The sequence below is a fragment of the Tubulanus polymorphus genome, chromosome 3, assembly GCF_964204645.1.
Source record: "Tubulanus polymorphus chromosome 3, tnTubPoly1.2, whole genome shotgun sequence".
Lineage (NCBI taxonomy): Eukaryota > Metazoa > Nemertea > Palaeonemertea > Tubulaniformes > Tubulanidae > Tubulanus > Tubulanus polymorphus.
In genome coordinates this window covers 4272206-4289012 of record NC_134027.1, presented here as the reverse complement: position 1 = coordinate 4289012, position 16807 = coordinate 4272206, and the positions used below count along the sequence as shown (strand labels likewise).

Below are 16807 nucleotides of genomic sequence, written 5' to 3'. Positions count from 1 at the left end.
ATATTTGTCATTCCCTCTTTGACCCACGTGCTAGGCATGTATCATATATGAAATCTAAGAATTTATAGATTCTGATCAGTGACTGCAAAACAGCTCAGAAACAGTGTGTTTACGGCTAAAAAAACCCGTAGTCATCATGAATCAACACCTTGCGGTTCTCGTGCAAGAATAATGCATGCTATATAAAGACTTTAACCTAAAAGCTCTAACGATCAGACATCATGTTAAAAACATTCTTTGTAAAATACATTTTTATCTGTGTGTGTCTCTTGACCTGCTGTGTCCGTCTATCGCGTATCCTTTTGTTTAATGCATAAATTATGACATCTTTGTCAGTGATGTCTATATCAAAGAGATGATGAGGTAACGTCGATCGTTATCAAAAATCGGAGCCGAAGTCGCCATAAGACTCGCAAATGATCAACTTCACTGTTCGTAATAATTTTTGAACATCATGCAACATCACATTGCTGTAGTGTCAAATACCAGGGTTTTTTACTTTAACTAAACTGTTTTGGTTTTTTTTCAATATTTCACGATACAAATTCTCGTCCGTATGACGTCAATCGTACTCGAGAAACCCAGAAATCTTCGCTATGGACCGATTTATGATTTTGATAATTACGATAAATGTCGCCAACTATGTGTGAAATCGATGATAGCGCTTTCAAAATCTAAATGCGCCTTGTTGAAACGAGGACTCTAATAAAACGAAGTGAACTCGTTTTCGAGGCCATAGTTGAAATAAACACAGTTAACCATAGTTCCGTGATAATCATATAACGTTTGTTAAAACCAACGGATGCGCATTAGACAGTGGTTGGCCACCGATTTCATTCTTATCGTTTAAAAGTGCGTGACAATCAACAAGTTTCTTCAGATATATGAAAAAAATCGGAGGGTCGTTGCTTTTGAAAATGATTTTCACGAAATGAAGCGCTCACACCCCAGGGCCCAATTTCCGTCGCGTATCGTATAGCTTTTACACGAAGGCAATTATTAATAGGAAGCTTTGGTAGATCTTATGGCGTATACAGGATTTAGATTGATGGATTATTATATGTAGCTACGGGTAAAGGCATTATATGACGTCACTACGTTCTCAATTCATTAGCCTCGCTCCAACGAAAGCCTTAATTTGGTTATATATGATATTTCGATCGCGCGACGATGACCATCATTTGATGAAATGAGACATCGTTATGAATAACCCTTATAATGCGTTATATCCAAGGCTGTATTAAAGCCTCATTCTATCTATGTTTTCAAATGTGCCCCTTGTCGTTGGACATCGACGCACAGCCGAATCCTTTCAGCGAGTTTTTTTCTCAATGGCACATCATTGTAGGACTAATCTTCATTCTCATTCTTCACGTCGACCGTTGAAGTAACCTTCGCCGTCGTCATTTTGAACATCGATTGCATGGACGACTTTAAAAAAGGAATTCGTTTATTTCGTATAATTTGTGGTTACAGTGATGCTAGAGATGGATACCGTTAACTGAACGTGTCGTTGACGGGTTATTGCACAATTTCCTATGCTAGATCGGTCACAGGCTCCTTGCGTATTATTCCTCATCGACGTTAATGGCATTTAATGCTAGTCTCGCTTTAATCCACTCGGCGTCTGGACCAACCAGGCACACCAATTCAATGAAACCTTAAAATTCTTTTGCGTGGAAATGTATGTTCATATAAGAAAACGTAAAGTTTCCAGACTTCAAAGTATCGATTAACAATTAATCTGATCGTCAGTAATCATGCGTAGGCGTATCCTTCCTTTCAATAATAGTTATTGATATACATACTCCTCGGGACATCAAAGACCGAGATAAGATCCAACGACTTAAGTTTCTAAACATTGATCACTTTTTGAATTTGATAGATCATTTTCTTCTGCTTCACAAACGATATTTTCACATATATCCGGCTCTCCTTAAACAAGAGTTTATCACGAACGGACTAATCTGTTTGTTTATATTTTACATTGTTTTCCACTTCGGTAAAAAAAGATCAAACAAACTTCCTATGACAATACGTCAGTGAATTCGATATGAATATATTATGAAGCAAGCACGAGTAAACGATGAGATATATCTAATATGACGGAGGATTCATAATCAGCTGTATTTCATTTTGTGGTGTAAAATAATCATCATTCGTCAAATCTATCTCCGTGTTTCGGAAAATTAAACATAGCATCTTAGTACTACGCCGCGCTGAAGTTATTAGACAGCGTTTTCAGGTAATTTCTTGCTCGCCGCATATCATCATATCATGATTAATCAGACTGGCCACGTAATCTGGTACGCATAAAAAAGATATTGTATCATAGACACGCGGTTTACGCATCCAGTCGGACGAATGGGAATATATTCCCATATCAGCCCATATATTCTTACTCGATGTTCTTCCATCATCGGAGACACCGAATTTTCTTTGTTTTTGAAGAGTAGTAGGAAACGCGTCGAGCGAAACGACGATCGCCTTCTTATGCGGTGCGAACGTGGGATTGTTCACCTGCGCTTCGTTGATAATATCCAAGCGCGTTTTACCGTGAACGACCTTTAACTTTCTGTACTCAGCTGTCTATCAAATAAATATGCCCGCAGGTGATAATCCCCCTTGATAAGTACTGCGTTTACAACTTGTCAAATGTGGCATGTGTTTGGATGAATGAATGAAGAGATCGTGAATTGCACGAAATATCGGATTTTTACGTGTAATCTTTATTTACTCGGCGATTTAACTCAAACACGACGAAGCCGCTCTATAGGATATATAGTATCGCCTCGGTGAATTGAGGGGAATGAATGCAAATAATTAAGTTCGGCCCCAGGCGCAAGATCTAGCCATCCAAAACATGAGGAAATAATGTTAACTAATTGCATGAGAAAATATATTGTTGACAAAACTATTTCTTGGCAACGAAAAATGTGGTTAATTACAAATATACGTATATCATAGGCGTCGTATATTTCATGATTTCTAGTTATTGACACTATCGAAAAAACCGTTTTCCATGTATAAGGAACACCTCCTTACTTATGAAATACGTCAAAATGGTTTCAACTTACTGGAAGAAACCCTTTATCTGTATCCGTCTTATTTTTTTGTTTAATCTTATCGAATATTTTTATATCTTCTTCTCATAAAAAGATATAATTTTCGTACATTTCTCACTAATCTGAATATCCACCAATTCTCAGTTGTGTACGCTTTGAGCAATTTTACCAAACTCAGAAATCTGTGAGAGCATCCCAAAATATTCTACACGTACCTAATCCAATATACAAACCTAACAACATGGTGTTAGGATAATCTATTTGATTAATGAAGCATAACTGAATAATTCTCGATACTGTCTCCACTGGCTTATCCGACACTTTGTGTGAACTTCACAAGGACTAATTTATTTATCGCTGCTCGAACGAGTAAATACTCCGCAACCCTCGAAGAAAGATATATTCGTATAGCTTTGATTCATTTTCCTGCGTAACTTCTTTTGAAGGGTATTTCTATATGTCTTAAGCAAACATGTCCAGTAATTAAGGATTTCCTAAGTATTCTATAGTGATTGTTTTTAGGTCATATATTTCGCAATGTTGTTCAACTAAATAAAACCATGTCCAAAGTGTGTGTAGAGTAATTTTGATTTTTCAGATAATTTCATGGATAGATTGTAGAATTAACAAAATATTGCTAATGAATATAGTGCTCCTGTTAATGGTAATTATAATTGGTGTATAATTTCAGATGGTTATGGGGGAGTTGTACAATTTGATGAACGAGGAGACGCAGCTGGTCGCTATCACATCATGAATTTTCAACGCAATCGCAGCAACCGTCGTTACTGGTATAAACGTGTCGGTAAATGGACCCCGGCCGGTCTTCAACTGAATACATCCAAAATGATTTGGGCCGGAGGAACATTGCGAATACCGCAGTCGGCGTGTAGCCAACCTTGTGGTGATGGAGAAATCAAAAATGTCCAACAAGGAGATACTTGTTGCTGGGTTTGCACAAAATGTCAACCATGGGAATTCCTTCGAGATGAATTCACTTGCGAAGATTGTGGGACGGGTCGATGGCCGCATTCGGACCGAAAAACTTGTTTTTCTCTTCAAGAACAATATATGAAGTGGAATAGTGTATTTGCTATTGTCCCTTCAGTCCTATCGTGTATCGGGATCCTGATGACGTCAATAGTGATGTTTTATTTCTTTCGGAATATCGATACCCCGATTGTGAAAGCGTCTGGGCGTGAGTTATGCTTCATGCTACTATCAGGGTGCTTAATTTGTTACACTATTTCGTTTATACTTTTAGCAAAGCCTTCCACGGCGATCTGCGCAATTCAGAGATTCGGTGTCGGGTTTGGATTCGCCGTGATGTATGCGTCGTTACTGACTAAAACAAACCGCATCTCGAGAATATTTGACAGTGCCAGCCGCTCGGCCAAACGGCCCGCATTTATAAGCCCCAAATCTCAACTTGTGATATGTACTATATTGATATCAATACAAGTATTATCAACGTGTATTTGGTTAGTGTTAGAACCACCGGGGACGCGTCAATACAACCCGAACGGACGAAGGGACCAAGTAATTCTGAAATGTAAAATTGATGACATGTCTTTCCTAATATCCTTAGTTTATATAATGTTATTAATCATTGTTTGTACTGTGTACGCTGTGAAAACCAGAAAAATTCCGGAGAACTTCAATGAATCCAAGTTTATAGGATTTACGATGTATACCACATGTATCATATGGCTTGCCTTTGTTCCGATCTACTTCGGCACACTCAATTCATTCGAGGTAAGTACCCTCACTTATACTTGCAAGTCATTAATTTCTACACTTCAAATCTTCAGCGTCGTACTCCAGAATAAAACCTACCGAATAAGTGATATCCCAATACTCATAACAATCAAATAATTACCATTTATCATCATCGTTAAGATCCTGAGATTGATCTGTCGACTGTCTGCTTATTCTATTAAGCTGTGCGCTAGAGTCTCATAGTTTCACTATTTACTTTAAACTTCAAATACCCGTTGAATTTCCAACAGTGATTACTTCCTTGATCGATCACTTCCTCTGCAGAAATTTCACGGATGTTTTCCTATTGAGAATTCCGCCAAAATCACCCGTTTACCAGTCAATATTATCGACGTATTCGATTGACGAGTTGTTGTCGTTACCAACGGACTGTCTACGAATGGTTGGTATTTTTCTATACCGTAGCACCTTTATCCACTATGGAGTCGATGCGTTCCGGTCCCTGCATGTAACTGAAAATTGAGTTCGATAATTGCTATTTGGTCGTACGAAAGTAATTACTTTCTGAGGATTCGTTTCCCAAATCATGTTAAGGGTGAACGTTTCAAGAAGCAGGTGGTCACTTAATAATGAACAATCCTATTCGTGCAACTGAAGTTTTTCATGGCTCTTGTTCAACCATCGTCTTGTTTCCAAGATTACCAAATACATGAATTTTTGTTTCACTTGGCGAACATTTTTCTCACCGTCAATAAAACCGCGCAACCAGAAACCCGACCGCGTCGCTCAGATATCATCATTAAAGAATTCTTAAATAAATATCCGTTGCTTTTAAATTCAAATTCTAAGAATGATGGATTGAGTTTTCTTGAATTTGTGATCAGGTTGACGTTGGTATTATCGTGAATCAGATCTCCCGCGGTACTGATCTAGACAATACACTCGTCGATCGATAAGTTTTACCCAGCAGTTCTTTCACGTCCAATATGCGTGACGTGCTGCTTATCAACGTCGTTACGTAGTTGTTTTCTATCGGCCTGGGCGTATGCCATTATAGGGATATTTTTTTCAAATGTGCGTCTATATAATTATCGTACGTATATATACATTATATGTATTGCACGAATAATCGACTATTACTGATCCAATTTTAAGCCGCCTAACCAAAGTATATATTTTGTGTCACAAATCAATATCGATGACGTAAACTATGACGTGGACTATTACTGTTGAATTCAATTTAAATCAAAGCGTCGTAAATTTCAAGTATAGCTCACAAAACGTGTAAATATTGTAGCTCTAAGTCGCTGGTATATCGATGCAAATTTTTTACGCGGGGTTACGTGTCTGCGTGTCCTTGAGGCGTCATCGCCGTTAATTCATCGTTCATCTAAATCTGATAAATCGTTTGGTTATAAATCATATCCCTCACTTTGGACTGGCGGTTTGCGAGTTACACGTATATGTCGTTACAAGCCACGTTTAGACACGCTGTGTCTACTAAAGTATATTATTCATTATACTGACAATGAATTCATTACCTCTTTATCATTATCTGAAGTTCCATCATGAAAAATCGCCAAAAATATATGTATATACATATATATTCGCTGCCTTATTGGTTTATGTTATCGAAGCGTGTTACACATAAAGAATAATAATCTGTTTTCCCTCTGATGAGAACTACTGGAGCAATTTCTTTTTTGCAACTCAGATACGTCGTGATATTAACGTTCCTCAGAAAATAAAAAGATAATTCCTTTTCTGCAATAATATACTCTTTATTTGATATTATATGCGTTTTTACACGTCGTCCCATTGCTCGGTGTCCTCAAGGATGATACTTGAAGCTGACACGTATCGTATGTTCTCATAGGATTCTATCTAAATCGGAAGCGCCACCTCCGGGGTCTAATCCACAGGATTTTGCAAATGTCAGAATTGATATAGGATCTCCGCATGACTCGGTGATAAACCTTCACCGGCGCAAACCGCCACACGTATATTACGTCGGATAGCCCACCGAAAACTGATAAATCATTTACCGTATTACTAGACATGTCACCCTAACGCGAAATAAATAGCGTATCAATTGCATTCACTATTTATCTCTACTTGACAAAACCACCCGCTTAAAATCTGCGTCCCCTGAGACCTGAAAAAGATGCCGAGTTATTCGTCTTAATTGAAAACGAAGTGCATGAAATCTTGGGATTTTAATATCAATATTTTCTTGGTAGCTGGAAATTGTTGGTTATTTTCTTAGATTCCTCGAGGTAAGAATGATCAGCTGACTAAGACTAACAGCTCATCTCTCAGAAACGGTCACTGAATTCTACAGGAGGCGACGACTTTTATTCAAAGGTTTACTTCATCGTTGCGCATAACGTCAGACCCTTTCGTTGCTTCGGGCTGGAAAACTCGAGATTTCTATTCCATCGCGCGAGACGCCACAAAATAAAGACCTTCTTCTTGCACATCACTTTCTTGTAACGAGCGATCCCGAGTTTATATCATATTGCTAGCATTCGTGCTCCTGCGGGTATATCGCTTCTTATGTCAAACAAACCAAGTAAATGTATTATTGACGTTTTGTGTCATTTTCATTTAAAGAACACGGCATCGCTGGCTTAAACCTTCCCTAGTCTGATATGCATCTAAAAATAGGAATTTTCAATTATGGAATTTTGAAAAGCATCATCTTTTTTTGACGATTTGTCGATACCGCCATCAAGGTAAATGATATGAATGGCGTACTGTTGCTGGGTGTAGCGGTAATAACTGTTCGGCGTTCTAATAACCATGTATACCGGAAAATCAGAACTGTTGTGGCCAACATGTCGGAATAAGAGAGAAGCCAAAATACAAAATACTAATTGCAACGGTGATGAAAAGTAGTGGCAAAAATGCTTTCATTTGTTTGCACGGCAGTTTCTAATCAAAAGAAAAATATCTTTTTAGAGTTACACGTAGTTGAAACGGAATTCCCATAACCCCCTGGATCATCCAATTCCCAGACGATGCTGTCATTCATACAAAATAACGAACAACTCGAATGATTAAAGTTTTTCTGAAAACTGAAAAACAACATCACGTCTGAATACAAGTCACATGCAGATTATGAGGCGTTACCAGTATAGTGCGGTACTTCTGTGAGGTTGTGTTTGATATTCTTTGAAAACTAATCGTATTGTCTTTGTAGCAGACGCTTTCAATTTCAGACGGATTCTTACGACACGGTGATAAACCGTTGAGTCGTCTCTGTTCTGACTGAACGCCACATTTCTGTTCTTGTTTGCAATTTAATTTTCCACTTGATAAATTCTGCTTAGTGATGCGAGATTGGATTTTCGAGGCGTCTTCCTTATTTTCAGAACGGATAGGACGAACAATGATATACCGCTATTCCACCATAGTAATTGAAACGGCAATTCGAATTTCACGGCGTGTCTCGAGAAGAACTTTTTTTATTATTAGAATTGTACAAAAACAAAGAAATACACTAGGAATATATCTGTATTGAATTTCTCGATTAGTGGGTGTACATGTACATGTACGCACACCCACTGATGTAAAGCATATTTTAGGGGGTTATTAGGGAGGCGTTCATCCCTTCGAGATGAATTTAAACGATTTTCTTTTAATTCTATCAGTTCCGAGAAAAACTCGCAGAAAAAGGTAAACAAAGGTGTTGTCAGAAATTGTTATAGTCTTTCTATATATTCTACTACGGCAGTCGACCGTTTGGAGAGTAACTATACTAAATCTAATTTATTCGAATCGTTGTAAAATGTACTGACAATATTTCTCAGGTGACAAAAAAACGATAATGAGAAAGTTTTACGTTTGTTGGAAAATTGAATGGAAACCTAATACCAAGACTGTTACCAATACACGATCACTAACCAGGTTTTGTGTCAGGATTGTGTTACGCGGTTGGTTTCTATAGTTATTGACAAAATTATAACATTTTACGAAAGCGTTCATTATTAAAACATATCTCTAAACAATCAAAGTATATTACCTGATAATCTACCAGGTATCTATGGTTCTATGGTTTTTTTATCGTGTAATTCAAGACTGATGATGTATTATGGGAGTGTACCATCCACTCTCATTTGCGTCAAGGCATTAATTTAAGTCTATAAAAGCATTCGGGGGACAACGCAGATTTGTAGCATATAAATGTCTCTCTCCTGTGCTTCAGTGTCGCGTACTAAGTACGGTTACAACTTTAATCCCCTCATTTAGAGATTTCACTAGCCGCATTTATCCGCCTTAATATAATCTATTAGAGTCTCTACGGTGATATCGATGTTCGTATATCATTTTTGGTTTATGTTGCCCGGCCACTTTGTGCTGTGCTGGAAACAGCTCTCCGGTTGATAAAAAGAACGGCAAATCCTTTGTTTTTGTGACATTGTGTAATACGATAAGATGCACGGTGAGTGAGTACTGAGTCAGTACCCAATCCCGTTCAAGTTAACTCTATAAATGAAAGATAACATATAGTGACGTATCGGGTTTCCCGCCAGGTATATCTCATACGCTGAGATTGCAATGATCGTCAACGTCAAGTCGTTGTCGGGTTGGTTGAGTCGTTTGATATAGATGCCAGAATTGATTGTTGAAGATGGGTAGTCACAATCGAAAGGTATCTCGTTGAAGATTCATTTCGTTTCATGTTCCAAAATGACGATAACAGTAAGTTGAGCTCATTTTCGTTTGGTTCATTTGGTGACGTTGTGTTTTTTTTATACGGTTGCCAAGGAAATGAATTGAAAATCTCTTCACAATATTCTAACGCATTGGGAATTTTAGTTTTCCCAGGAGCATAGTTTCTTTAAAAAAAACTTCTAATCCTGCTTCTATTGGTTTGAGAAAAAGCTGAAAACCAACATCAGTAGAATAACAGATTGCCTCAAATGCGGCCGACCATTCACCACTTGTTAGATAAGAAGGAATCTTAGAGTTTTCAATATTCTTTTATTGACAATGACACGCTGTATACTTGCCGTACACCTAAACGACTACTTTATCAAATCAGCCGCGCAAGACTTCAATACAGCGCTAAGAATTATCTTCTATTTGTTACCGAGCTAACAATCAGTCATAAATCAGGATTGACTATACCGCTCCGAAAGAGTCCCATGTCTAATTTAAGCAACATCAAGCTCCCGCAATTCAGAATCCAACGGCAAATTTTAAATCTTCCTGATCAATATTCCATTATACGATAAGGCAACTATGTCAGCCAAATTTACACATCTTCTCCAACGATTCGCTAGCGATGTCTGAAGGCAAAACATCGTCGCCGATCAAAGACGAAATCGTTAAAGAGCGCCATCATCAGCAATCTTCTTAAAGCTTTAGTTAAGTATATTTGTTACATTCAGTTATTACCCAAGGCATTGATTTTCTCAAAATCCAGTTTGTCTGAACCTCGTATTAGTTCACGGCTATCCGTGAAAACGATGCACTTCACAATATTACTTATAGCCCGTGCCGAACTCTTTTCTCAAACACATTTCTGGAATAGAAATATTATCATCATAAGTAGATGGATATGGTAATTCAAACTAAATTGGTGTAAAAAGAGTTTCAAGGTTTTTAAAGTTTTATTTTGGACGAACTCTGAAGAATATATTAACTACTTGCTTAAGAATTACGAATTTGTGAATCAGGTTAGTGGGTATGTTGATGACGTTGTTTCAATTGAGTCAACGAAATCTTCGTTTGCAGATTGGCGTCGCATTTCACCTTGTCTCAACCGTAAAAGCCGTTCTCTAAAAACCAAATGACAATAATGATTTGCCAAATTCATATGACAGCCCAACAGTTATGTAATGGAGTTTAAAAGTATAAAAGAAAACTCATATTTGGCAAAATCAAATCTAACCTAAATACCTGTAAATGAACACTGCTATTGCTGCTACGACAAATATGATAATCATGAGTCCTAACGATATCCCAAGACCTAAGGTAACTCCCCAGGAACTATAGTTTTGCTTCGGGTTGCTAGCAGTTGCCGATGTGGTCGTTGAGGTTGTTGGTCTTTTCCGTGTATTTGCTGTAAAAGATGATGATGACGATGATTTTACTGTAGGATTCTCTGAGACTGCAGTAATACTGGTTAATGATTGCGGTGATGTAGTCACGACGTTTGATGTTTGAACGGTTGAATTAGTTGTAATCCCAACTGTAGTTGATGCCGATGAAGGTGGTGACGTCAGTGATGGATTTTTTTCTGTAAACAACTTAACTTTCAGTTTTTATTCAATGGATAATTTTCTATAGAAAAACCCTGTCATCAATTACAGTATTCAGTTGATATTCGCACGTTGATTATTACCTCTTTTGCATATATAATACGATACTTCTGTGGAGGGCACCAGTTTCCAAATTGTTTTATTCAGTGAATCCACTGTCATCTGAACATATCTAGCTTTTCCACCATATCTCATAATCCAAGTTCCCTTGGCCCATTCGCCTGTATAGATAATTGGAGTCCCTAGAGAAATTCAAAAATATTAATCGAGTCATCGTTGATATAGAGATCAGACCATAGAAGCATTTCAACCAACCATGCCAGGTCGTCCAGTTGAAATTTGAAGCACCAATCCAGTATGGACCTACAGTCACCTGACGAGACTTCAGAAATTCTGCTATAATTTCCTGTTTGTTTTGTGATTTAATGGTCAATAAACGTCCTCCGAGCGAGTGACAAGTCTCACGTGATTTGAACCATGATTTCTTATCTTCGCTGATTAAAAGGCAAAAATTACCAACATCAGAATGTACACATTCTGTAAATGAAAAGCCATTTTGGCAGCATACATATTTCATGCGACCATTAGTCAAAATGAAATTTTATTATGTAATGAATTCAACATTAAACTTACTACTAGAAGCTACAGTTAAATCACAAATATATAGATATTCAGTTTGACAAAGGCGATCATTCCAATTGTACGACGGTAGAGAAAGTACTGCACAAAGCGGTTCCGAGTCCCATTTATTTATCAAACCAGGTTCCCATGATGAATAACCTCCTGAAATCAAGGTTTCATTAGTTCCGTTTCTTTTTATATAAATGATGTGAATATGAATAGTTAAACATACCCTTGACAATACAGTACGCATACAATACAAAAATATATGCATGTAGATGAATCGGTACTTAAATGTTTATAGAAATTGTATTCATCGTGTATTACTTACCATCGAGGCGATAAACATAGTTACGCTTTAAGTTACCACATAAAAGTTTCGGGTCTCCGTCGCAAGACACGTTGCATGCTATCGTGCTATAACCATGATTACCTATCACTGCTCCACACCAGCATTCGTTTCCAGCCTGTCAATATTGGAATATATTTGCTGACATGGTATACTCGTTTCAAATAATGACGAATCCTTTAGAATTTAGATATCAACCTGCAATCCTGCATAATTGAAGTTTAAATCCCGGCAAGCTTTCCGGCAAACTATCGGCGTCAACGTTCCGTTCTTAATCGATGCTTTGTAAGGGAACATGTGACTTCCCCTCACATCATCCTCATAACAACCTTGAGCCGCGATGAACTGATTATCTACCAATGTGAATTGATGTAAGATATAAAATCAAAGGACCCATGCAAGAGGAGTTGATTCTGATTCTTTTTACCTTGCACCCAATGCCAATCTCCATGTTGTATTCTAACTCCAGCCCAAGCCGATGGCCACTTTCTATTAACTATTTCAGATATCATGAATGCTTCTTCATTTTCATCTTCTGGCCCTGCGAATGTTCTCCCCTTTATGATCATAGGACATAGCTTAATAGCCTCGTCGTAGTTATTTGGGTGATTGACAAAATAATAGCAAAATCCGTTGTATTCCAACTCACCATTCTTACAAAATTCATTTTCTAAAATCAACAACACCGTGTTCAAAAAATATACCTTAACGTTCCCTTGAACAAATGAAATGCAAAATAACGTTAAAGAACAAGTTTTGCTCCAAGTTACACGTAAACACATTATCGTGAAATAACTAGCTATATGAAGCCTTACCTGCTACCGTAGATTTTGAACAATAGATTATGCTCATCATACGAAACATTATGATAACTGTCCTTCCAAGATTCATACTTTCTTTTCAGATATCTCGTTGACAGTCTTTCTTATTCATAAGAACTAACTTTGAAAAATATCTTGATTTATACGATCCGACCTCGACGCGGTGATAATACAAATCTAGGTTCTGATATCTAACGGCATTGATTGCCTTTTTTATTCTAGGTAGATTTAGGACAAAGAAAATCGCCAGGTTAGATGTTAATTTCAGAAATAGAAACCGCTAAACAAATTCCAAGTAAAACAGTTCAATATGTTACATTGACTTAAGAAAATGAAGTAACTGTATTTCACACGTATCATATGTTTCAGGATTTACAAAGCAGGATCCGGCTCCATAAATGTCAGTTGAATGTTTCACCAACATGAACTTTGATAAACTTTACTGGGTCCACGATAACAGACATTTTTAACATGATTTCGCAAAATGTTCGATATGAGTCACTCGAATCCAGCGTAGTAGCTAAGCCTTAATGACGATATCTAAAACAGAAAAGAATTGATAAAACACGGAATAGAATACATGCGTAGGTTGCGATCGAAGTTGACAACAGGAGACGGCGTAATTCCCCTGTAACCCTGGATGGATATACCTGTTGAACTTAGGATCATGATCAATACAAAAATCAAACGAGGCGGTGCGACCGTTGACGATGTGGCACTTAAAGCTGCTGGTACGATAGGTACTGGTTTCTCCCTCAACCTCCGGGTTAGAACTGAAAGTGAATTTGTTCAATTTGCGTAACAAATCAACCACTATACAGGTCAACCTCGCCTAACTCGGGCATGGCCAACTCGGACAAAAAAGTGAAACTATTTCTTGTCTTCCTAAAATATTTCTTTCCATTTGTTAACTCGGACCTCGCTTAATTCGGACCAATTTTGGCTGTCCCAGATTGTCTGAGTTAGGCGAGATTTACTCATCGTTATGCTTTCGCACACAGGTTCATTGTAATCCCACCTCGTTTACATATGTAATGGGAATCTGCTTTGCACGAAACGACGTTCCAAACTAATTCATCATTTGCTCGGTCGAAAGTCATCTGAACGCATTTTTCGTCACCGTGCTCCATAAACCAACTGTTCGTAGACCATGGCCCTGTATACCTCACTTGTGAACCTGTCAAACACAATTATCATAAACTCAGACAAAACGTCAATATTGGTCCGAAAATTGTCACGCATCTAAAACTTATCCAATATACAATTAGTGTAACTTACCATTCCACGTCTTCCAGTTGAAATTCGATGCGCCGATCCAGTAGTCTGATGTTTTTCTCTGTTCGAATTTCAGAAACTTAACCATAATTTCCTGTTTGTCTTGTGATTTGATAGTCAATAAATGTCCTCCCAGCGAGTGGCAAGTCTCGCGCGATTTGAACCATGATTTCTCATCTTCGCTCACATAAAGGCAATGATTTTCATGAACGTTATAATCACATTCTGAAATTCAAAATGGAATGAATGGAAAATCATCTTCATTTCGTAGTGATAACAATTTTCAATAAACTGACCTTGGCTGAACGGTAAAACGCATATGAACTTTGCCGTTGACCAACAGCGTCGTTCTTTCCAATTAAAGGAAGGCGCCGATAATAGTGCACACATCGGTTCTGTGGGTCCTCTATTAATCATTTCTGGCTCCCATGACGAAAATCCTCCTGTTACAGTCAACGTAAATTGAATCGAAATAATTTTGGTTGTAACGTCGTCACATCTATACGCAGTTTAAAACGTACGTACCTTTGATACGGTAGATGTAGTTACGTCTGTTTGTGTTACCGCACGTCAGTGTTGGGTCGCCTTCGCAAGGAGTATTACACGGTATTGTGCTGTAACTATTTAGATGATTCTCACCGCACCAACACTGATTGCCGGCCTATGAAATAGTAAGATAGTGAAGATTTTGTTGTTATCGTCATTGGAAATAAACCCGTTTAGGAAACCCACCTGCACACCAGCGTACTTCATGCTCGAAGATAAGTTACTACAGGCGTTTCGACAAACTATTGGAGTCAGAGATCCATTTTCTATCAGTGTAGGATGAGGCAGATCGTGACCCTTAGTCCTGATGTTGTCTTCGAAACAGCCTTGGGCTGCTATAAATTCACCATCTACAGTGGGATTTGTAAACGATTGATTAAAACCTTCTTAAATTTGACACATTGATCGAATCTATAAATTAATTTTTGCCTTCGCAAGAATGAATACATAAATCTTTTTTGAATCGTATTCTATCATATTTTGGTTGTGTCATGGGACATATAAATGGGTTGATATGATAGGCAGGTATATACATGTATGATATGCTAGATAATTACCGACCTATTTAAAGCATTGTTGAAGGAGCATACCATAATGGTAAAACTACAAGGTTTCAACATGTGAAACAAAAGTGTCGGAAGCCCTGCTAATAACATGTGATTATCAAAAAAATACGTATTCTTGTGTACCTTGTTCCCAGTGCCAGTCACTGTGAGTTACTTTTATTCCAGTCCAAGCTGATTTCCAGTTTCTTCTTTTCATCTCTGATATCATGAAGTTTTGGTCGTTTTCGCTTTGTAGCCCAGCAAAAACACTACCTCTCGCAAACAGAGGACATAACCTATGAGCGCTATTTATTGTAACGATGCCATTGTAAAAACCGTAACATAATCCGCTGTACTCGACTTCATTATCCTTGCAGACTTCATCGTCTGAAAAATGATAATGCACACAACTTTACACTTAAACTTTTTAGGAAATTATCAAGACAAGAAGTCCATCAAATATCCATCACAGACGTGCCTAGATGGTACCAATTCTTTCAAATCGTTTTGCTTACCCGACGATGAAGTTATAGGATTAGCTGAAAAAACGAAAACATGCGTCGAAAATATGAGAAAAACACAAATCCTGCGTAACATATCTGACGATGGTTCTGCTAAATGCTTCGAAACCTAGCTTACTAATAAATCATATCCTGTTAGGTTTCCTGTCGGTGGAGCATCGTTCATGTTATTACGTTACAGTGTAATTTATTCCACACATGAACGATATTAAACATTTGCATGGATTACTGCGTATTGCGTAGAAACCCAGGAAAGAAAAATGTATATTTTAGGGTCAGCACTCTATAGACCAAAGAAAACTGATTGTAGAAAAACTAGAACATGATTTTTATTGCCTGATTAGTTGTTGACCGAGGAAAACGTTCAAAAAGAGCATTTCAAGTACTTCATTCCATTGGAATGTTAAACGTACCTTTATTTATGACAGTTTCGAATATTGGCAGTTCGGGCAGAGATTATCAAATTTGCATTTAAAACGATTCATCGATTGCATTCCAACAAGCTCGAAATGGGGCGTCTTCGTCGATACGAAGATGAAGATACTTCCTCAAGGCCGATTATACCTGTTACTGGAGTGATGTATAGTTACAGTTTACTGGAGATGTTTTCTGTTTCTGAATCCACGCACCCGATTTGTACCTAGAAAAAAAAAGTTCTATACCCTCTTTTTGTATGGGATATTCAACCTTTACAGACGGAAAATTCGATTTGTTGATGGATGAATCCCTGGATATTTACTGTAATTACTGTTTTAATCGGTTTTATCTCGAAATCGAGTGATACGTGAATAGTCGCACAAACAAAATGAACTCAATAACGTCAGGCATTTGCTCCATCAATCTTTATGTATACCGGTATATAAACGCATTATACTGTACTCTGGTGATCGACGATTTCTTTTTCTCGTTGATTTCTTTCTCACAATAAATGGCTGTTGATGGGCAGCAACAGTAGCTTAACTATTCGGTAGATTTCACATACAAAAACGGTAAACTGTCCGTCTGAGATCCGAGGATCCCCGGAGGATTTCTGATGACTGGCATGTGAGAAGACAAGTATGCGACTATCGCTGAGC

General features: G+C 37.7%; 3 protein-coding genes across 7 annotated transcripts in view; 1 reads left to right on the top strand and 2 right to left on the bottom strand.

Moving 5' to 3' along the window:
• Positions 1 to 16807, top strand: part of LOC141901022 (metabotropic glutamate receptor 3-like) — a 40879-nt gene that overhangs the window by 17659 nt on the left and 6413 nt on the right. For all 3 annotated transcript variants that reach the window (XM_074788078.1, XM_074788077.1, XM_074788076.1), the window contains exon 2: positions 3757 to 4820. In XM_074788078.1, coding sequence (XP_074644179.1) covers positions 3757 to 4820 — 1064 coding nt within the window. The remainder of the gene's footprint in view (positions 1 to 3756; positions 4821 to 16807) is intronic.
• On the bottom strand, positions 9805 to 12972 carry LOC141901023 (uncharacterized). 2 transcript variants are annotated; one of them, XM_074788079.1, is made up of 10 exons: positions 12839 to 12972; positions 12451 to 12693; positions 12222 to 12376; positions 12006 to 12141; positions 11687 to 11836; positions 11369 to 11590; positions 11137 to 11295; positions 10692 to 11031; positions 10443 to 10570; positions 9805 to 10314 (listed from the first exon to the last, which is right to left on the bottom strand). In XM_074788079.1, exons 1-9 carry the CDS (start codon positions 12912 to 12914, stop codon positions 10465 to 10467), a joined length of 1587 nt encoding a protein of 528 aa, XP_074644180.1. In that variant the 5' UTR covers positions 12915 to 12972; the 3' UTR covers positions 9805 to 10314; positions 10443 to 10464. The 2 variants fall into 2 exon arrangements, with proteins under 2 accessions (XP_074644180.1, XP_074644181.1); XM_074788080.1 differs by having other exon boundaries at positions 9806 to 10314; positions 10692 to 10854; positions 12839 to 12971.
• Positions 13163 to 16004, bottom strand: LOC141901024 (uncharacterized). Of its 2 annotated transcripts, XM_074788082.1 has the most exons (10): positions 15850 to 15997; positions 15726 to 15749; positions 15355 to 15597; positions 14852 to 15015; positions 14645 to 14780; positions 14416 to 14562; positions 14123 to 14344; positions 13863 to 14021; positions 13495 to 13617; positions 13163 to 13384 (listed from the first exon to the last, which is right to left on the bottom strand). In XM_074788082.1, the coding sequence occupies exons 3-10, from the start codon at positions 15437 to 15439 to the stop codon at positions 13365 to 13367; spliced, it is 1056 nt and encodes a 351-aa protein (XP_074644183.1). In that variant the 5' UTR covers positions 15440 to 15597; positions 15726 to 15749; positions 15850 to 15997; the 3' UTR covers positions 13163 to 13364. The 2 variants fall into 2 exon arrangements, with proteins under 2 accessions (XP_074644183.1, XP_074644182.1); XM_074788081.1 differs by having other exon boundaries at positions 15726 to 16004.